The sequence below is a fragment of the Oncorhynchus mykiss genome, chromosome 32, assembly GCF_013265735.2.
Source record: "Oncorhynchus mykiss isolate Arlee chromosome 32, USDA_OmykA_1.1, whole genome shotgun sequence".
In the NCBI taxonomy this organism is placed as follows: domain Eukaryota; kingdom Metazoa; phylum Chordata; class Actinopteri; order Salmoniformes; family Salmonidae; genus Oncorhynchus; species Oncorhynchus mykiss.
The window spans coordinates 20,372,007-20,395,322 of record NC_050572.1 but is presented as its reverse complement, the minus strand read 5'-3'; the positions used below and the strand labels follow the sequence as shown (position 1 = coordinate 20,395,322).

The window sequence follows — 23,316 nt, the reverse complement described above, 5'->3', positions numbered from 1 at the left end:
AGCGAGAGAGAGAGAAAGGGGGTTAGAGAAAGAGAACGGGAGAGAGAGACAGAGAAAGGGGGTTAGAGAAAGAGAACGGGAGAGAGAGAGAGAAAGGGGGTTAGAGAAAGAGAACAGGAGAGAGAGAGAGAGAGAAAGAGAAAGGGGGTTAGAGAAAGAGAACGGGAGAGAGAGAGAGAAAGGGGGTTAGAGAAAGAGAACGGGAGAGAGAGAGAGAGAAAGAGAGAGAGGGAGAGAGAAAGGGGGAGAGAGAAAGGAGAAGAGAGAAATGGAGAGAGGGAGAGAGAAAAGGGGACATAGATAGGGAGAGAGAAAAGGGGACATAGATAGGGAGAGAGAAAGGGGGAGAAAGAAAGAATGAAAGGGAGAGAGAGAAAGGTAGAGAGAGAAAGAGTGAGAGAGAGAAAGGGGGAGACAAATGGAGAGGGAGAAAGACAGAGGGTGAGAGAAAGGGGGAGAGAGAGAGAGAGAGAGAGAGAGAAAGGGAGAGAGAGAGAGAGAAAGAGAGGAGGGTTGTCATGGAGAACAGTGCTATCACTGAGTGGGAGAGGGTTTAATCTGGTTCCCTTCCCTTGTTCTCGATGTGGCTTAAAATATGACTTTTAACAGGACTTAAAATACATAAAGGTTACCGCATTGTGTGAGGAGACTCCCTTTTATCTTCACTATGGTAACAATTAGTTGTAAAGGTGTTGGAAGGATTGACAAGTGACACATAGGTGGATGAGGAGAAAAATGGTGTTGTAATGATGAGGATGATTAAGACTATTTTGATGGAGATAACTGTAATAACGCTGACGAGGATGAGGAAGAGGAGGAGGGTGATTATCAGGATGCTCTCCCTTAGCCGTAACCACAAGGATCACAACCATCGACCGTTAATGACCAAGGGTATTAGCTGTAATCCTCCTCATCCGCCCTCAGCTCCATGTAACCCTCCCTCCCACGCTGTGACTGAGTTGAAGACTTCCTTCCCCGGTGTGACAGAGTTGATCAGGGTAGACTGAGAGAGTGTTAGGAAGGATATGAGAGTGCAAGAGAAGCCAGTCAGCCAGAAGCTGGAGGGGCTCAGCAGGGTTATTAGTGGGGCTGAAGAGGGCATGGTATCGATCACCAGCACCAGCACCAGCTGATGTGCAACCAGTACCTCTTTAATGAATCCCCAACAGAGCATGACACAGGCAGTACTAATGGGGAGGGAAGAAAATGCATTTCCGCTGAGGGGATATGATGGACAAACACACACACACACACACACACACACACACACACACACAGACACACACACACACACACACACACACACACACAATAGCATCTGGTTTATCCTGAGAGAGACAATGTCATTGAGGAAAAACAAACAACAGCTTGTTGAGAATTGTTATTTGCCTTACATTCCTGGTGTAAATGGTTGGTTGTGTAAATGGTATGTATACACGTGTGGTGGGTTGGTTAGCTAAACGGTATGTATACCCAAGTGTGGTGGGTGGGTTGGTTGTGTAAATGGTATGTATACCCGTGTGGTGGGTTGGTTAGCTAAATGGTATGTATACTCAGGTGTGGTGGATTGGTTGGTTGTGTAAATGGTATGTATACCCGTGTGGTGGGTTGGTTAGCTAAATGGTATGTACACCCAGGTGTGGTGGGTGGGTTGGTTGTGTAAATGGTATGTATACCCGTGTGGTGGGTTGGTTAGCTAAATGGTATGTATACCCAGGTGTGGTGGGTTGGTTGTGTAAATGGTATGTATACCCGTGTGGTGGGTTGGTTAGCTAAATGGTATGTTTACCCGTGTGGTGGGTTGGTTAGCTAAATGGTATGCTTACCCAGGTGTGGTGGGTTGGTTAGCTAAATGGTATGTATACCTGTGTGGTGGGTTGGTTAGGTAAATGGTATGTTTACCCAGGTGTGGTTGGTTGGTTAGCTAAATGGTATGTATACCCAGGTGTGGTGGGTAAGTTGCACACTCACCAGCAGCCTCTCCATCCTATGTTTGTTGATCTGGTCCCGGTAGACAGGATGTGGTCCCCTGTGACAGTAATCACATTTATGCTGCTGCTATAATCCATCGCCTCCGACTGCATATAGGCGTATGTGTGTGTGTGTGTGTGTGTGTGTGTGTGTGTGTGTGTGCGTATGTAGGCCTGGTGGAATCCTCCAGCCTTGAGTGACATCTTGATAGTTGTGCCCACCTCCTCTCCTCTCCTCGCCGTCCATTCTCTGCTCATGTAAACAAAATGCTCTCATGGGTCCTCCACTCCTGCCTTCCTGCTCTCTGTCTCAATCTTTCCATCTTTCTGTCTATCTCTCTCTCTAGTTTCACTCCAGGCCTGCTTTCATAACCTTTCCTGACCGTGTGTGTGTGTGTGTGTGTGCACTGAGTGAGATGTGTTTTGCAAAGGGCAGATCAAGCGTATTTATTTCTGACAGGGGCTATATCCCTTCACATTGATAAAATAAAATAAAAATAAATAAAAAGTTGATAAAAGGAAATGGAAAAGCATTTTGTAGATTTCTGCATTTGTGGCGAGGGAGGACCTATTTTTGACACAGACCTCAAACAGATACAGTAACACTGGCCCACAATGATGCTATAAAAGGAAGTGCTGCCCTCGACCCGAGTCAGCCAATGGAATGAGTTTATATGAATTATGAAATATAACATGAATTTTACAGTCAAGGCATTTTATAATTGTATCTAGGTCAGTCTCAGTTTGGGAATTTGAAAGCACAGCCATGTCCAAAAATACAGGTAGTCATACCAGTGCATTTCCTACATGGTGGGAGTTGACATGCAGGCTTAATGTCGAGTCCTCCTTGCTGAGGAATAATAGTGGCTACTTAATGTTTACCACTATAGAGCTGATCCAGCCCTACATACACTACAAGCCACTGGGCCACTGCACTCTCCACATTCCCAAACCATTTTGCGGGAGTATTCACCCCACAACATTTACACAACATGCCTACCACTTTGAAGATACAAAATATATATATATTTTGTGAAACAAACAAGAAATAAGATTAAAAAAACTGAAAACTTGAGCGTGCATAACTATTCACACCCCCAAGTCAATACTTTGTAGAGCCACCTTTTGCTGCAATTACAGCTGCAAGTCTCTAGGGGTATGTCTCTATAAGCTTTACACATCTAGCCAATTCTTCAACGCAAAACTGCTCCAGCTCCTTCAAGTTGGATGGGTTCAGCTGGTGTACCACAATCTTTAAGTCATACCACAGATTCCCAATTGGATTGAGGTCTGGGCTTTGACTAGGCCATTCAAAGACATTTAAATGTTTCCCCTTAAACCACTCAAGAGTTGCTTTAGCAGTATGATTAGGATCATTGTCCTGCTGGAAGGTGATCCTCCGTCCCAGTCTCAAATCTCTGGAAGACTGAAACAGGTTTCCCTCAAGAATTTTCCTATATTTAGCGCCATCCATCATACCTTCAATTCTGACCAGTTTCCCAGTCCCTGCCGATGAAGAACATCCCCACAGCATGATGCTGCCATCACCATGCTTCACTGTGGGGATGGTATTCTCGGGGTAATGAGAGGGGTTGGGCTTGCGCCAGACATAGCGTTTTCCTTGATGGCCAAAAAGCCTAATTTTTGTCTCATCTGACCAGAGTACCTTCCATATGTGTGGAGAGTCTCCCACATGCCTTTTGGCGAACCCCAAACTTGTTTGCTTATTTTTTTCTTCAAGCAATGGCTTTTTTCTGGCCACTCTTCCATAAAGCCCAGCTCTGTGGAGTGTACAGCATAAAGTGGTCCTATGGACAGATACTCCAATTTCCGCTGTGGAGCTCCTTAAAGGTTATCTTTGGTATCTTTGTTGACTCTCTGATTAATGCCCTCCTTGCCTGGTCTGTGAGATATGGTGGGTGGCCCTCTCTTGGCAATTTTTAATAATGGATTTAATTGTGCTCCGTGGGATGTTCAAAGTTTCTGATATTTTTTTGTAACCCAACCCTGATCTATTCTTCTCCACAACTTTGTCCCTGACCTGTGGTGGAGAAGTACCATACTTGGTGGTGCCCCTTGTTAAGTGGTGTTGCAGGCTCTGGGGCCTTTCAGAACAGGTGTATATATACTGAGATCATGTGACATATCATGTGAAACTTAGATTGCACACAGGTGGACTTTATTTAACTAATTATGTGACATCTGAAGGTAATTGGTTGCACCAGAGATATTTTTTAGGGGCTTCATAGCAAATGGGGTGAATACATATGCACAAACCACTTTTACATTTTTATGTTTTAGAATGTTTTGAAACAAGTCATTTTTTTCATTTCAATTCACAAATTTGCACTATTTTGTGTATATCCATTACATGAAATCTAAATCAAATTAAAATTAAAATCTATTTAAATTACAGGTTGTAATGCAACAAAATAGGAAAATCGCCAAGGAGGATGAATACTTTTGCACGGCACTGTATTAGCTGTACAAGGGTATATGGCAGCAGTCCCCAAGGCTTAGCTTCCCCACATCCAACATCCAGGTATACAGAAACAAGCCCCAAGGCTCAGCTTCCACACATCCCACATCCAACATCCAGGTATACACAAATAGTCCCCAAGGCTCAGCTTCCCCACATCCAACATCCAGGTATACACAAATAGTCCCCAAGGCTCAGCTTCCACACATCCCACATCCAACATCCAGGTATACACAAATAGTCCCCAAGGCTCAGCTTCCCCATATCCAACATCCAGGAATACACAAACAGTCCCCAAGGCTCAGCTTCCCCACATCCAACATCCAGGTATACACAAATAGTCCCCAAGGCTCAGCTTCCACACATCCCACATCCAACATCCAGGTATACACAAATAGTCCCCAAGGCTCAGCTTCCCCACATCCAACATCCAGGTATACACAAATAGTCCCCAAGGCTCAGTTTCCCCATATCCAACATCCAGGAATACACAAACAGTCCCCAAGGCTCAGCTTCCCCACATCCAACATCCAGGTATACACAAATAGTCCCCAAGGCTCAGCTTCCACACATCCCACATCCAACATCCAGGTATACACAAATAGTCCCCAAGGCTCAGCTTCCACACATCCAACATCCAGGAATACACAAACAGTCCCCAAGGCAAGGCTTCCCCACATCCAACATCCAGGTATACACACACACAGTCCCCAAGGCTCAGCTTTCCCACATCCAACATCCAGGTATACACAAACAGTCCCCAAGTCTCAGCTTCCCCACATCCAACATCCAGGTATACACAAACAGTCCCCAAGGCAAGGCCTCCCCACATCCAAAATCCAGGTATACACAAACAGTCCCCAAAGCTCATTTTCCCCACATCCAACATCCAGGTTTACACAAACAAAATCAGAAATGCTCTCTATTGATTTTTTTTATGAAAAGCTCCCAAGAATACAAGTTCTGTTTGGTTTGAATAATATATGGTGATATAAAAACTGGTATTTCTCATCCACCCAAATCACTAGTCCCAATTTCAGTTGGTAATGAATGCTCTCTCTCTGCATTCCAAATGGTAGCCTATTCCCTACATAGTACACTACTTTTGACCAGAACCCTACGGGCCCTGGTGAAAAGTAGTGTACTATATATGGGAAAAGGGTGACATTTGTACACAGCCTCTAACATTGCATTACCACCATGCCACTTAATATAGAACAACCATTCTCTCCTGCTGTATTATCAGCTGTTGGCACAATACACTGGAGCCAATTGTGAGGTCTCTCTTAACATCTCAGGCTATGGATGGATTCCATTTCTACTTATGTTAAATCTCTCAGGCTGTGGATGGATTCCATTTCTCCTTTGGGTTCAATCTCTCAGGCTATGGATGGATTCCATTTCTCCTTATGTTAAATCTCTCAGGCTATGGATGGATTCCATTTCTCCTTTGGGTTCAATCTCTCAGGCTATGGATGGATTCCATTTCTCCTTATGTTAAATCTCTCAGGCTATGGATGGATTCCATTTCTCCTTATGTTAAATCTCTCAGGCTATGGATGGATTCCATTTCTCCTTTGGGTTCAATCTCTCAGGCTATGGATGGATTCCATTTCTCCTTATGTTAAATCTCTCAGGCTATGGATGGATTCCATTTCTCCTTTGGGTTCAATCTCTCAGGCTACGGATGGATTCCGTTTCTCCATTGGGCTCAATCTCTCTGGCTATGGATGGACTTCGTTCACTCATTACCTCGCTTAATTTGGCCCAAATTAAATCCTACCTCATGCCAGGAATATTCCACGTGTTCACTAGCTAGCTACTAGCTACCTTTATCTGGTGATTATTTGTTTCCTTGGTCCTGGTGTTTGTACCAAATGACACCCTATTCCCAATGTAGCACACGACTTTAGACCAGAGCCCTTTGGGCACCATAAAGGGAATAGCGTGCCATTTGGGACGCAAACCTAGTGTTTAGAAGATGAGCGAGAGGGAAGGATTAAGGAACACGTTTTAGTGTCGATATAATAGACACTTTACGGTTTAACAGTGAACACACATTGCGTTGGAGGGCAGCAGGTAGCCTATTACAGTAAATATACAGAGGAGAGATCGAGACATGGAGGAGATCGAGCCCCAGTACTAACAGTCTATACAGACATGCTCAGTAGTAGTAACAGGCTAGATAGACAGGCCCAGTAGTACTAACTGTCTAGATAGACAGGCCCAGTAGTACTAACAGTCAAGACAGACAGTCCCAGTGGTAGTAACAGTCTAGATAGACAGGCTCAGTAGTAGTAACAGTCTAAATAGACTGGCCCGGTAGTAACAGTCTAGACAGACAGGCCCAGTAGTACGAACAGTCTAGACAGACAGGTCCAGTAGTAGTAACGGTCTAGATAGACAGGCCCAGTAGTAGCAACAGTCTAGACAGACAGGCCCAGTAGTTCTAACAGTCTAAACAGACAGGCCCAGTAGTAGTAATAGAGTAGATAGACAGGCCCAGTAGTAACAGTCTAGACAGACAGGCCCAGTAGTAGTAATAGAGTAGATAGACAGGCCCAGTAGTAACAGTCTAGATAGACAGTCCCAGTAGTAGTAACAGTCTAGACAGACAGGCCCAGTAGTTCTAACAGTCTAAACAGACAGGCCCAGTAGTAGTAATAGAGTAGATAGACAGGCCCAGTAGTAACAGTCTAGACAGACAGGCCCAGTAGTAGTAACAGTCTAGACAGACAGGCCCAGTAGTAACAGTCTAGATAGACAGTCCCAGTAGTAGTAACAGTCTAGACAGACAGGCCCAGTAGTTCTAACAGTCTAAACAGACAGGCCCAGTAGTAGTAATAGAGTAGATAGACAGGCCCAGTAGTAACAGTCTAGATAGACAGGCCCAGTAGTACTAACAGTCTAGACAGACAGGCCCAGTAGTAGTAACAGTCTAAATAGACTGGCCCGGTAGTAACAGTCTAGACAGACAGGCCCAGTAGTACGAACAGTCTAGACAGACAGACTCAGTAGTAGTAAAAGTCTAGATAGACAGGCCCGGTAGTAACAGTCTAGACAGACAGGCCCAGTAGTACTAACAATCTAGATAGACAGGCCCAGTAGTAGTAACAGTCTAGACAGACAGGCCCTGTAGTTCTAACAGTCTAAACAGACAGGCCCGGTAGTAGTAATAGAGTAGATAGACAGGCCCAGTAGTAACAGTCTAGATAGACAGTCCCAGTAGTAGTAACAGTCTAGACAGACAGGCCCAGTAGTTCTAACAGTCTAAACAGACAGGCCCAGTAGTAGTAATAGAGTAGATAGACAGGCCCAGTAGTAACAGTCTAGACAGACAGGCCCAGTAGTAGTAACAGTCTAGACAGACAGGCCCAGTAGTAACAGTCTAGATAGACAGTCCCAGTAGTAGTAACAGTCTAGACAGACAGGCCCAGTAGTTCTAACAGTCTAAACAGACAGGCCCAGTAGTAGTAATAGAGTAGATAGACAGGCCCAGTAGTAACAGTCTAGATAGACAGGCCCAGTAGTACTAACAGTCTAGACAGACAGGCCCAGTAGTAGTAACAGTCTAAATAGACTGGCCCGGTAGTAACAGTCTAGACAGACAGGCCCAGTAGTACGAACAGTCTAGACAGACAGGTCCAGTAGTAGTAACAGTCTAGACAGACAGGCCCAGTAGTTCTAACAGTCTAAACAGACAGGCCCAGTAGTAGTAATAGAGTAGATAGACAGGCCCAGTAGTAACAGTCTAGACAGACAGGCCCAGTAGTAGTAACAGTCTAGACAGACAGGCCCAGTAGTAACAGTCTAGATAGACAGTCCCAGTAGTAGTAACAGTCTAGACAGACAGGCCCAGTAGTTCTAACAGTCTAAAACGAGAGGCCCAGTAGTAACAGTCTAGATAGACAGGCCCAGTAGTACTAACAGTCTAGACAGACAGGCCCAGTAGTAGTAACAGTCTAGATAGACAGGCCCAGTAGTAACAGTCTAGACAGACAGGCCCAGTAGTAACAGTCTAGATAGACAGGCTCAGTAGTAGTAACAGTCTAGACAGGGCCCTTGGGGATCCTGTCAAACGTAGTGCACTGTGTATGCGATAGGGAGCAATTTGAGACTGAGCCTGGATGTGTTCAATTGAAAAATGTGATTCTATCTTTTGATTAAGACCGGGATGAAAGACCAATATGTTTTTTTTTGCAATAGATATCAAAATAATGTACTTATCTCTTTAATTGAAATGTTACATGACTGTGTTTGTCTGCTGTCATACGCACTTGTCAATGAGGATTTTCCCTCCCGTCAAATTGATGTAAGTGGCCATACCCAGAAGAGCTAGCGGTTTTTACTCCACTATATCAGGAAAATGCCTAGAGTTAGATTTATGTTGTGGAGGGACACTCCAGTGCGAAAAGCTGAAAATCAATTTGAAACAATGTCACTCATCTTCCATTCTAAGTGCATCTGGGGTGTGAGTGTGTCTCCCCCCCAAAAAATGTTATGGGTAAAAAGCCAAACGTGAAGGTGTGTTTTCAGTGAAGCTTGTCTAATGACTGTCATTTTGCTGTCATCCCAACAATGTTTGATTTATTTGACTTTAGAGGGAGTGAATTTGTATCCTGTTTTGATGGCACTGTCTGTGTGCCAGGCATCCTCAGCTCAGAAACCTTAGCATCATTGAGAAATATGCCGTCCTCCTTCTTGAAGGCTGACCCAAGGTGTGGCCACGGGCCCAGTCTTTAGTGGTGATGATAAGGTGGCAGACACAAGTATTGGGGTGGAAAATTGAGGGATGCGATGTGGGGAGGGGACAGAGGGGGAAGAAAGAGACTGAGAGGGGAAGGCGGTGTGCCAAGGTGAAAACAAGCTCTATACTTTTCCCTACAACAACACACAGTGAGGGGGCCGCTTTTCCTCTCTCCCCCCATCACTGTCTCCTGCCCCTCTCCTTCCCCTCTATGTCCCACCGAGGTGCTGCCATACTGTTTGTGGATCAACAGTTTAGATAAGAGTTAATCATATACCCATCAGTATTTCCCATCACCCCCACCACTCTTGTACATAGCACATAAATAGATTAATCAATCATCTCATTGGTGACTTAGTAGCATGAAACAGCAGTATTGAGCATGTGAACTAATCTATACTTTTTTGTCTAAGAAAGCATACTTATTCACATTGATTGATACTCCACTGATGAGACAAGGTCAAGGGTTCAAAGGAAGGTTCCGTCTGCTTTTCCCCTGTGTCGCTACCTAGGGGTTAATTAGGGTCGGGGGTCGCCCCGTGTTGTCTTGTCTCTCTTGTGCCATAATTAAAACGGTCACTCAGAGCGCCTGTCAGTTGACTGATGGGATATAAAGCGCTCTTGTTCTCAACAGTGATGACAAATTATAGTCTCTCTCTCTCTCTCTCTCTCTCTCTCTCTCTCTCTCTCTCTCTCTCTCTCTCTCTCTCTCTCTCTCTCTCTCTCTCTCTCTCTCTCTCTCTCTCTCTCTCTCTCTCTCTCTCTCTCTCTCTCTCTCTCTCTCTCTCTCTCTCTCTCTCTCTCTCTCTCTCTCTCTCTCTCTCTCTCTCTCTCTCTCTCTCTCTCTCTCTCTCTCTCTCTCTCTCTCTCTCTCTCTCTCTCTCTCTCTCTCTCTCTCTCTCTCTCTCTCTCTCTCTCTCTCTCTCTCTCTCTCTCTCTCTCTCTCTCTCTCTCTCTCTCTCTCTCTCTCTCTCTCTCTCTCTCTCTCTCTCTCTCTCTCTCTCTCTCTCTCTCTCTCTCTCTGAATATGAATCCCACTGTTCACACCAAGCTATACCTCAGCTATACCCATTTAGGCAGTGCAGGTCTGAAGGGCAAGAACCATGGGGAGCTAGACACACTGCACATTGTTCAAGTGATGCAGTGATGCAGTGAAATATAGATTCAACAGCATCTCCCAGTTTATAGCCAGTACTGAGAGAGAGAGGGAGAGAGAGAGATGGGGGAGAGTGATCGAGAGGGATAAATAGAAAGTAGAGACCCATTGGGGACACATTTTAAGCTCGAGCCCTACCCATGACCGCAATATTCAGGCCCTACCCAGGCCCGATTGTTTCTGCCAAATTTAAAGCCTGGCCCTGCACGAAACCTGAAATCAGAAATAACTTAATACATTAGTAAATCCATTTGATGCTCTTCTCTGTCTGTCACTTGGTCTCTGCTAGCAGGCAGCTCGCTCTGCTTATGGGGGCTCTGAGTCAATGAGTAACCATAGCAACGGCTCCGCTTGGGCTGCTCTGCTCAATGACGAGACATGAGAGAGCAGTGAGCTGTTAGCTACTTTTTGTCACTTTAAACTACGACAAAACTCAAGGAATATTGTCTCCTGTCTTATATTTGACGAGGTTGAAGCTCTTCTGACACCATGTTAGGAACTTAGTCAGATATGACTGTACTGCGCAGCAGAACATGCGCAAATAACTCTGTTTCAAAATGTTAATGATCAATTTAGTGATACCCAAGCGCTACCCGTACCCTAGTTATGATGAACAAACAGGTCCTAGCCAGGTTCTAGCCAGGGCTCAGTCAGGGAGAAGCTCTAATAGAAAGAGAGAGATGGGGGAGAGAGACCAACAGAGAGAGCGAAAGAGAGTGAGAGAGAGAGAGAGAGAGAGAGATGCTGGAGATAGAGATGGGGGAGAGAGAGAAAGAGAGAGAGAGAGACAGATCATCTCCAATAGAAGCAGTGCCTTAGAGCTACTAAAGTAACCTTCAGTGTTAGCCATGGAGATTGAGAAGGGAATGAGATGGCCAAAACTAACAAAAGGCACATGTGGAAGGTGTTGCGGCTTGGATAATACATACATACAGTACAGCATCACTGTCACTAATTACTAGCATTAAAGCCACTCCTTGTTGGGGCTAATTAATGACACTGTAAATATTGACAATCTTGGACTTTGGTAATTAGGCCTATGGAACACCAGATATGATGTTAGGACTGTATAACGTGTCCAATGTGTTCTAGAATCATGTCAGGTCACAGATGTGTTGTGGATTTGTGTAATCCTGTGAAGCTTTAGATTTAGCTTTAAAAGTGTTATTTTTATTAGGCATGCTCTGTAGGATGGGTCCTTGGACAAGTGTGTACAGAGGCACAAGCTCGTCGTGCCTCTCCGTCCTCTTCCTGCATCTTTGTCAGGCAGCTCCTCCGCACCATGGAACTGTTTGTGTTCAGTCATTCTGGTGGACTATACACTGTGCTCTTCACTTTAAGCTGCTTCCATTAGTTTCCATGCCTCCGTTCAGGCTGCGTCCCAAATAAAACCCTCTTCCATAGAGAGTGAATTGCTTTTGACCAGAGCAACCAGACAGAGCCCAACTGGCCGTGGTCAAACGTAGTGCACTGTAAACGGAACAGGTTGCCATTTGGGACGGGCCTCAGTCTCCACTCACTCCGCTGAGTCTGTGGTGGTTTAACAGGCTCCCGGCAGACGTACTGTAGGTGGAACCCGCATTACACTCGTTAATTGGAAACTATACATTGGTAATGGGATGGGAAGGAGACTGTGGGAAGATCAGGATGCTTCGACTAAACCGCGGCATCGCCTTATGTCCAGAATACATCTCAAAATCTACCTCCTCCCCAAAAAAGTATGGGCGTTCATGACCATGATGATTCATAATTTAAACCTCGGGCACACATAGGGCTTAGTGATCTCTGTAGCGTTCACACAGTCGGTGGTGGTTTAAAAAGCCCTCCTCTCTTCAATCTTACATGAATTACTCCCTTCAGGGGAGTGGTGGAGAGGATAAATAGTACATCTTAATTGGGTGGATTTTTCATTATGGCTTGGGCCTGGGCTATGTATTTTATTATCTGCAAACAGATGGGGGATGGATGCTGGCTGGCTCACTGGCTGGCTGTTTCTCTGGGAGTCGGTGTGGGCAGCTTAGAAAAAAAGCATGGCATTTATCTACTTGTAAACGTGGAACTATGAAGGAGTGAAGACAGGGATGAGCTTAGAAGGCTTAAGTTTAACCAATTGGGCCTTAACGCAATAAACTGCAATAACTGAACTGGCCATCCTACTTCCTCTTTCTCTTAGCGTCTGCTCTTGCAAGGCTATTTCGTTATTCTATTCAGGTTTGACTCAATTAAATGAGAAAGCATGACTATACGTAGTATATTTTTTTCAATGAATGATATGCCTGTACTACTGTACAACTAAATACTATTGCTAATGTTAAGCAGGGCTGTGCAAACGAAGTGGCCATCTTGAACTGTTGTCATATGTAATTCAGTTTGCCATAGCGACGTCCTCCCAGCATCAGCAGCTTTTCACCTTCTCAAGCTAGCTAACAGTTCCAATGACAAAACATGTCAACAAATACAAGATTCCCCAATGTTTGAGTCCCATGCAATCCTCAATGACCGTATGACTTTACCCCCCACACACTGCTCTGTCCGTTCGGGTGTTGATTGCGTCCAGACCTATTACCACTCACCAGTTGCTACAGGACGTCTGTGTTTGTCGGCCTGTGTGCCATATGGCACCCTATTCCCTATATAGTGCACTTCTTTTGATCCGGGCCCTATGTGCCCTGATCAAAAATAGTGCACCAATAAGGGAATAGGGTACCATTTGGGAGGCAGATTGTGACTTTATATTCTCATCTATCACAGCCCCATCCCTAATCTCTCATGGCAGTGTGTGGTGCAATTAGAGCTGTGAGGCATATTGGCCCTTCACAGCAAATCACGGACAAGACCAGGAGAAACCAGGAAGGGCAGGCAGCAGACAGTTAGCCATGTACCGTACTAAGAGTAAAGTTTGCAGTCTGAGAATGTCTGCGCGGTGTGTTAGCACAGTGTTTCCCAACTTCTGTCCTCCAGTACCCTCAGCAGTACATATTTTTTTATACCCCCTTTTTTTCTCCCCAATTTCATGGTATCCAATTGGTAGTAGTTACAGTCTTGTCTCAACTCCCTTACGGACTCGGAAGAGGCGAAGGTCAAGAGCCATGCGTCCTCCGAAACACAGCCCAACCAAGCCGCACTGCTTCTTGACACAATGCACATCCAACCCGGAAGCCAGCCACACCAATGTGTCGGAGGAAACACCATACACCTGGCAACCTGGTCAGCGTGCACTGCACCCAGCCCGCCACAGCAGTCACTAGTGCACAACGAGACAAGGATATCCCTGCCGGCCAAACCCTCCCTAACCCGGACGACGCTCGGCCAATTGTGCGCCGCCCCATGGGCCTCCCGGTCTCCCAAACACTGCCACACACTGCCAGCTGCGACAGAGCCTGGGCTCAAACCCAGAATCTCTGGTGGCACAGCTAGCACTGCGAAGCAGTGCCTTAGACCACTGCGCCACTCGGGAGGTCGCAGTACATATTTTGTGTTTTTGTCCAGGGCTACAACATAAATGTGTGCTGTTGGGGGTGCTGGAGGACGAGTTGGGAAACACTGTTGTATCATACGCATGTGGTTCCTACTCCGCAGCAACAGCCCCCCTAATGTAGTCAGCACAAGTCTTGTCTTACATATGGTATGACAGAGCCTATTAACCTACAAAGGATGGGACTACTGGGGCTTGCATATTCAACAATGTGGAGAGAACAGATAACATAACAGGAAGTCCTGCAGCTCTCTGTATACGATCCCATGCACAAAAGCGCTCCCTAAAGAGGTGCTAGCATCATAGCCAACAGCATGGAAAATACTCTCTACAATACACGGTGTTAGCCACATGGAACCAGTGGATGCACTCATCATGTAGGCTATGTTCACAACCATTAACACAGATGTAACATGGAGATTGGATGTGCTTTGTGTGTGATCTCATTGGTAGTGGTGCAGAATTAGCAAGAGGAGACAGGCAGGAAAGGCAGGGCAGTTATCAGGCCCCAGTGTTGCCAGTGAAATGGCAGCTAGCTAGTTCTCCAGATGGCACCCTGATCTATTCCTCTCACAGTGTGGATAATAAATTACCACTTGAGTGTATTACTTCTTCAATGCCAAGAGAAACCGATGCACTGCAAGGCTACCACTACTGCTGCTGCTATTGCGGTGTGCTGCTACTTTACATGCAACCTCTAGCAGAGCCATCCGCGAGACTCCCTGGAACACTTTCATATCACACACATATTGTATTGCCAGCAAATTTATGTTCCTCTGAAAATGACTTGGACAGGTTTCAAATTGAGTCTGTCCCTTCTTATTTCGGGGGAGCATAATCTTCAGCAGCGATCCTTATGAATTGAATAGCATGACCCAGCCAATAGGGATATCTGTGTGTACAATATAGTATATAATATAATACCATACCACAGCATCGGCCACTGTTTTGATTGAGAATTACTCTAATTATATGTCTCAATGCCAGCCTCTCATGGAGTGTTTTCTATTGAACTCCATTGAAAGGCGGTGTGAATGGGAGGCTCTTGTTGACAATGGAGCCGACACAAAACCAGGGCCCAGCCAGGACATCGTGGCATGGAGTCTGTGTAGGCCATCTGGAGGCCAGCGATTCTGAAGCCATTATGCCACGACTGCCACAGGGCTGGCCAAAGTGCATCTGCCATTAAGGCAGGCTGGGCGGGTAGCAGTAATCTCAGTTAGAATGCCTCCATAATGGTCTGACCCGGGGTTATTCTGACCCAGGCCACACTGACATGGCACTAGCGTAACACTAGCCAGTGTCATAAAGAACTGGAATAGCAAATCACATGGGTCCTTTACTTCCCTACCCTTGAGGAACCAGGCCTAGAGAACCGTAAGAAAGTGTTTAGGTAATGCAGCGATACCACAGTGGTGTTTGTGTAAGTTCTCCATGTGTAAATAATAGACAAGGTCTTCCTCCAAAGTAAAGCACAGCACACAGCACGGTGTTGGACGTGCATCTAGCTGTGACTAATAGTTTAGGGACGGCATGCTGGGAGTGATTGTGGCGGCCTGCTGGCTCTCCCCATGCCGTACATGGTGGCTGTGTGTCTGTGAGAATGTATGCAGCAAGAGCCAGCTGCTAGACCCAATAATACTACCCCTTATCAGGCCCCTGCCATATAATGTACCTAATTTCTTCAAAGGTTGTACTATGTACTGTATCTGTGTCTAGTAGTTTAGGTGGTAAAGTGTTGTATTCAGTCAGCTTTTTGTTCAATCTCTTTTAGCATAATGATAACTACTCTGAGTATACCAAACATTAGGAACACCTTCCTAATATTGAGCTGCTGGCCCATGTTGACGCCAATGTTGTCTGGGTGTCCTTTGGATAGTGTCTTGTCTTTACTATCATTAAATGAAGACTTTTAGTTTTTTTATCAAAGATTCTCTGTAATTAGTATTACGTGATCAAACTGATTAATCATGTAACTGTATTTAACTAAGAAGTTGGGGCACCAAGGAAAATATTCAGATACAGAAGTTACCGTTTCCTAAAATAACTTTTCAGATATTTTATCTGATCAATTAGTCTTTGAATTAATGAATTAGTTATTTTACCTCACGTTAGTCTCATTCCAAACGTCGTAAATGGTTGGTTATCTGCACGAACCCAGTCTTCACTGTGAGTCATCCATACATCAATTGACTTAAATAATTTATTTATTACTAACTAAGTAATTCACAGAAATGCATAAACAAACAGTAAATATGGTTACAAGAAATTATAGGAGAATGTGCCCTAGTGGGCTAAACCGGCATGGCGGCTTGTTAGACAAAAGGGAAGTGGGGGTCGACTAAGAAGTCATTACAGAGTTAATAATTATAACAATTGAAATTCTAATCCTTTACACATGAACGCTCACTCATTCAGGAACAATTGCAATCAATATATATATTTACGCTCAGTGTGTCGTCTTGATCGCTGTTGAAAAGTTTGTTTCTTTTGTAGAATTGTCCATCTCTCTCTCTCTCTGTCTTGGTTATAGTGGATAGTTCAGAGTGACATTCATTCATGTTGTTGTAGAATTGATGTTTCGGCGGTTGTCGTTCTTCGCGTTCAATGATACCGAATTCCTAGCTGCAGACTAGTAATTAATATCAAAAACTTGTTCTTATTCTGTCCGTATCGATAGTCTAAGAGTTTAACCATGTGGTATGGTTAAACGATTCAACAAGGGTCTGCAACCTTCGTCCTCCCGTGATTGAGAGGAACATGGTCTGTTTGAGAAATTCTCAGGATTGGGGTTTTATTCGGAATTGCAGAAAAGGGGCTGTCCCAGGATGCCTGACCCTAATTGGGCTCATGGGCGGTCCTCTGATTTAGTTCAACTCAAAAGGGAATTGGAGTTTCCTTCATTAAACAGTCCAAAATCACATTACACAATTTTACAAACAGTATCATACTCACTCATTCATCTTCTACAACAATTAGATGTAAACCTCATAGAGGCTATTATATAAACAGCGTTATGGTAATGTGGCTACACCGTCTCCCATGAGCTTCCCCAAGCTGTAACAAACGGACCAGTTCGTAGCTGGATTCTTCACCGATCCTTTATACTGTACCTTCTCCGGAACGTAAACGTTGTTCAGACCTCAAGTTCTGTGAGGTAGAATAAATTATTTTGTTCTCTATGAAACTTCACTCTCTCTCTATACTGTGTGGCCATGAGGAGATCCTCTCCTCAGGAATTTACGACCTCTCTCTGACCACAGCAGCCTAGTTGAAGGAGGCAAGGGGGAGGCAGGGAGAGGGGGATGGGGCATGCTGTACCCAAAGAGTGCAACGTCATGACAATGGTGTACCATTCTAGACACACACACAAAACTGTTGAGTGTGAAAAACCGAGCAGTGTTGCAGTTCTTGACACAAACCAGTGCGCCTGGCACCTACTACCATACCCTGTTCAAAGGCACTTCAATATTCAACCCTCTATTAGTGGCACAAATACACAATCCATGTCTCAATTGTCTCAAGACTTAAAAATCCTTCTTTAACCTGTCTCCTCCCCTTCATCTACACTGATTTAAATGGATTTAACAAGTGACATCAATAAGGGATCATAGATTTCACCTGGATTCACCTGGTCAGTCTATGTCATGGAAAGAGCAGGTGTCTTTATGTTTTGTACATTCAGTGTATACTGCCTTGACTCCATACAGTATGTGTGTTGCTTGTTATCTGCATTGTGAATCACTTATAAAGACACTTCCAAATGAAGCTAATCTCTTATTTTCTTCTCTCCTCTCCAGGTTTCATATATACGTGTGGTGGGACATTAAAAGGGCGGAATGGCACCATTGAAAGCCCAGGTTTTCCATATGGATACCCCAATGGGGCAAACTGTACATGGGTTATTGTAGCAGAGGAGGGAAACCGAATTCAAATTGTCTTTCAGTCCTTCGCTGTGGAGGAGGAGTATGACTTTATATCGCTTTATGATGGACATCCTCATCCGGCCAACTTCAGGACGAGGTGAGTACCATTTTTATTTAAAAATATTTGTTCCTTTACATCCCCTTGAATCCTTGTCTTATGCCGGTGATTAAAAAAAAGTTGCTGTCCTTTTCTTTCATTGGTTAGATTTAGAATTTTCTGTTTTAGGGTTGACATTTGAAAAGATAGACGAGTTTGCAACTTACAGAGTTAATTTACGCAATACTATCGTCAGAGCAGAGCGGACTTTAAGAAAGATATGGTCTTGGATAAACTGATTAGTCCATTCTAATCTAAAATGGAAAGTCAGCAGCGTCTTCAGTCGGAGGAGGCAGAACTCGTTCACTCATTTCCGAATACGTTTGATCACTGGGAAAGAGATCGCAATCAGTCCATTGTAATTTGTGGCCTACATGGACTCAAGATAGCTCTGGCAGTTTGACCGAATTAAAGCCGCCACTGAGAAATCGCTCCAGGTGATTAAGGCAGAGAAATTAAACAGCTCTGTCCAATTATCTGGTTATTGTAATTACTCTGGGTCCCATTAACATGTCCTAATACACAGCAGATACTTTCCCTTTCAAAACATTCACTGTTTGATTGGAATGTCCGTGCATTAGCTTTGAACATTATTTTCATTCATTAAGGGGACTTTGGTGACGGACAAAGCCGCTTAAAGCCCAGGTTTCATCATGACTTTGTGTGAATTATACCGATTATACTTTTGCTGTAGCTTCATTTCCCTTAACGGAGCAGTCCTTGATTTAAGCAGGTCAAAATGTTATCAGAGTAAATGGTCTTGTTTATCTATGGCAAATGGCCCCATATTAGTAGTTCACTTTTCACTTTGAAACTTTTGGCCTGGGCCCATAGGGCTCTAGTCAAAAGTATTGCACTATGTAGTGAATAGGTACTGTAGCCATTTGGGACGTACCCTATGCTAATAGAACCTTTTCCATTTTAAACAGCACATTCATCACTTCAATAAGCACCGTCATTGGGGCACGTCACCAAAGAAAGACGTAAAGGTGTATGTGTATGTACAGAAAATGGGGCTGTGTCACCAGATGCTCACTGCCTCTGGGATAGTCTAGGTGGTGTTGTGCCCTACTGCTGTTGTGCCCAGGTTGGCATGGGGGCAGGGGGATCATTTTCAGGGTACCATCTTGCACCTCAGCGCCAAGCCTGTCTACCTCCAGATGTCTGCCATCCTCTGGCACCAAGGTAGCACCCTAAGACACACACACACACACACACACACACACACACACACAAACACACACCTGTGCTGGCACTACCTGCCATGTGGAACATGCCACCTCTGCACCGCTTTTAATTTAATCAGAAACCAGCAAATCAAAACAAAGGGAAAAAAGAGATGAGAAAGAGAAAGAGATGTAGAAGTAATTTCTCTACTGTGGTAGATCTCTCTCCATCTCCTTCCTAGGGAATGTGACTATACACCTCAGATGGGGGAGGAGACTTAACAGAGCTTCATTAAACAGTTCAATTAGTAAATAATGCAGTCAGAAACACACACAATATCCTGGCTTTGCAGTCAGGCAGGCTGAGCCTCTGTATGTGGGTCACGTTCTGACTCGGCTGTGTTCCTCTCTGTAAGAGACAAATAGCATGTTGATAGCTCCTCTACTTTAAACCCTAGCTCTGCAATCAGAGGCAGTGTAACCAGCACTGTCCTCCCTCCCTCTGCTGAAGTGACTATACATGATTGCTTTTGTTAGGTAAATAAATAAGTATTACCCATATTGTTATTATTTGATGGCCATCGGCACCGGTCGTCTTCAGATCTGACGTGGATTGAGGGAGTGTACACACCTTAACTATTAATAACAGTTTGGAAACAGACAATATACACTGAGTGTACAAAACATTAAGGACACCTGCTCTTTCCATGACATATACTGACCAGGTGAATCCAGGGGAAAGCTATGATCCCTTATTGATGTCACTTCAATCAGTGAAGATGAAGGGGAGGAGACATGTTAAAGAAGGATTTTTAAGCCTTGAGACATGGATTGTCTGTGTGCCATTCAGTGGGTGAATGGGCAAGACAAAAGATTTAAGTCCCTTTGAATGAGGTATAGCAGTAGTTGCCAGGCACACCGTTTTGTGTCAAGAACTGCAACGCTGCTGGGTTTTTCACATTTAACAGTGTCCTGTATGTATCAAGAATAGTCCACCACCCAAAGAACATCCAGCCAAGTTTACACAAGTTTGGGAAGCATTGGAGTCAACATGGGCCAGCATCCCTGTGGAATGCTTTCGACACCTTGTAGAGTCTGTGCCCTGATGAATTGAGGCTGTTCTGAGGGCAAAAAGGGGGGGGGGGGTGCAACTCAATATTAGGAAGGTGTTCTTAATGTTTTGGACACTCACTGTATGTATTGTATTTTGACGTAAATTGAATGAATCTCTGACTTCAGTAAGGGATGTTATGTCACCTCTGCTCTCTCCTCCATGAACACAAAGGGTTCATGGCGGCCTAAGTGCCACTAGTGTGTGTGTGTGTGTGTGTGTGTGTGTGTGTGTGTGTGTGTGTGTGTGTTGGGAGGGTATGTGAGTGCATTAAGAGGGTCTCGGTTCTTTTCCTCTGGCCTTGTCAAGGAGGGACACACACACACACACACAAACAGTATGCTCCAGATCAGGGCTCTTGATCGATGCTCTGTGACCTGCTTTTGCATAATTTTTTCTTATTTATGTGGTTGATCATCAGCTTCCGAATGAACGCTGCAGAATAAATCAACTCACATGGACTTTATGAAAGGCCCTGCAGCAAACAACAGCTCCGGCGAATCAAATCGTCCACCGACACACACACGTGTACACATGCCGATAAACACACCTCTCTCTCTCTCTCTCTCTCTCTCTCTCTCTCTCTCTCTCTCTCTCTCTCTCTCTCTCTCTCTCTCTCTCTCTCTCTCTCTCTCTCTCTCTCTCTCTCTCTCTCTCTCTCTCTCTCTCTCTCTCTCTCTCTCTCTCTCTCTCTCTCTCTCTCTCTCTCTCTCTCTCTCTCTCTCTCTCTCTCTCTCTCTCTCTCTCTCTCTCTCTCTCTCTCTCTCTCTCTCTCTCTCTCTCTCTCTCTCTCTCTCTCTCTCTCTCTCTCGTCGGAGTGCATGCTGGGAGTGAGTCGTCAAGCAGGAGTGATTGTGAGACTCTATTGGGTTTTGGTATGTATATATATATTGATTAGTTTAGTTGTTTGTATTGTTTAACTATCACTAAGCACGTATAGGGGTGGTGGGATCTTTGAGGTTGTTTTTTTGCGAGGGCACAACCAGCCACTCGCGGAAGTGTAGAGTTTGAAAAACTTAGTCGGAGGCATGGAGTAAAGATTCCTGCTGCGGCCGGGTGTTCAGTGGAAGAATGTAGCTTGGCTGTGGGTCAAATCAGCCTCAAGGATGAATAGCGCTGTAGTGATATTCTTAGATTCAATTGAAAAGGTGAATAAGATAGTTGAGAGGGGTGTTGTGTTGCGGGAGACACAGACGCCGGTATTTCCACTTATGGATCCGGCGAAGAAAGTTATACTTTCTGACGTGCCACCATTTGTTAGAGATGAAGTGTTGGAGCGAGAGTTATCTCGCCATGGTACAATAAAGAAGGTTCTTTTTGGATGCAAATCTCCGTTGTTGAAACATGTCGTGTCTCATAGGAGACAAGTGCATATGATTTTAAAAAAGGATGGAGATGAACTGAATTTAGCGTTTAGTTTTAAGATTGATGGATTTGATTATGTCTTCTATGCATCTACTGAATCAATGAAATGCATTGGCTGTGGAAGAGAGGGGCATTTGGTGCGTAGTTGTCCCGAGAATGAGCGCGCTGAGCCTGGTAGTAGCTCTAGTGCTGGTGAAACTAACACACCACCGCGAAGGGATGAACATGCTAAGGGTGCAGGGGAAGAGAGAAGGTGGGCAGATGTGGTTGGAAAAGTAGGAGAGGAAGGCATTGTGGATACGGGGGCAATTGTGGTAGATCAGAACAAAGAGGGAGGGGAAACAGTAGGTGAGATTGCGACTGCCGTCGCTGAGGTGGTGCTGGAAAATGAAATTGGAGTTCAAGAGGAGATTGAAATAACGGAAAAGGAAGCGGATGTTTTCAAAATACAGAGGAGTAAAAGGAAGAATTTAAGGGGTGGTGAAGGGTTTAATTCTAAGAGAAAGGTAGAGATTGATAAATCAGTTGAAGATGAACAAGAGAGTGAGTCATCTGACGCGTCACAACAATATAGTGAGATAAATGGGGTGGAAGGGAGGTATGGGATCGAGAAGATACGTCAATTTCTGAAGTTGACAAAAGGGAAGAAATATATGCAGGATTACAATGTAACTGATTTTTCCCTGAACGTGAATTGTTTATTGAATCAGCAAAGTTTCTGATGTCAAAAATTACAGGGGGAAGTTTGAAAAGCCCTGAAATTGCTAGACTCAAGAAAGTGGTCACGAGAGTGATAAGTGATGTAAATTCTAAAGAAAATGAAAGAGTTCAGTTGCAGTTTTAACTCTGTAAAGAGATGTGGTGGCTGTATCTTCCTCTGTATTTTTTTTTTCATCCATGAGCAGTTTTAAGATTTCTTCTTTAAACGTAAATGGGGCAAGAGATGGTAAAAAAAGAGCCATGGTGTATGAGTTAATTAGGGGAAAGGGAAGTTACATACATTTTCTACAAGAAACGCATAGTAATTTGGAAAATTATGTGGCAAGTTATGTGGCAACAGGAGTGGGGGCGGGACAGTGGTGTGTAGTCATAAAAACTCAAAAAGTGGGGGTGTGGTTATCTTGTTCTCAAAAGGGTTTTTGCCTTTGTCATATGAGGTTGAAGAGGTAGTTGAGGGGAGGTTATTAAAAGTTAGAGCAAGGTATGAAAACATCACTATGTGTCTGATAAATGTATATGCCCCAGTGGTGACAGTTGAGAGGGTATGTTTTTTAGAGACATTATCAAATACCATTGAGAAATGTAACAAAGAAGATTGTTCATTTATTGCTGGGGATTTTAACTGCACAGTTAGCGATTTAGATAGAAATCACCAAGAACCTCATATAGCCTCAAGGACTTTTTTAAAACGCCTCATTGTAACACATGAACTGTGTGATATTTGGCGGAGTCAACATGGAGGAACAAGGCAGTACACCTGGGCGCATGTGAGAGAGAACATCATCTCTATGGCCAGGTTAGATAGGTTTTATGTTTTTGAGCATCAATCTCAGGTCTGTAAATCAAGTGTGATAACCCTAGTGGGATTTTCTGATCATTGTTTAATAACAGAGGTGGTGTTCATTAACGATGTAAAACCCAAAAGCGCATACTGGCATTTTAATATAACTATTGAGTGATGCTCACTTCAGGAACTGTTTCAGTTTTTTCTGGGAGAGGTGAAGGTCTCAAAAGGCCAGTTTTGTATCCCTTCAACTGTGGTGGGATATAGGGAAAATCCAGATTCAACAATTTTGTAATCAATACACGAGGAATGTCACCAAG

At 44.3% G+C, this 23,316-nt stretch overlaps 1 protein-coding gene across 2 annotated transcripts in view; it reads left to right on the top strand.

Moving 5' to 3' along the window:
• Positions 1-23,316, top strand: part of LOC110489401 (CUB and sushi domain-containing protein 3) — a 650,169-nt gene that overhangs the window by 68,706 nt on the left and 558,147 nt on the right. For both annotated transcript variants that reach the window (XM_036971421.1, XM_036971422.1), the window contains exon 2: positions 17,628-17,850. In XM_036971421.1, the coding sequence (XP_036827316.1) occupies positions 17,628-17,850 (223 nt within the window). The remainder of the gene's footprint in view (positions 1-17,627; positions 17,851-23,316) is intronic.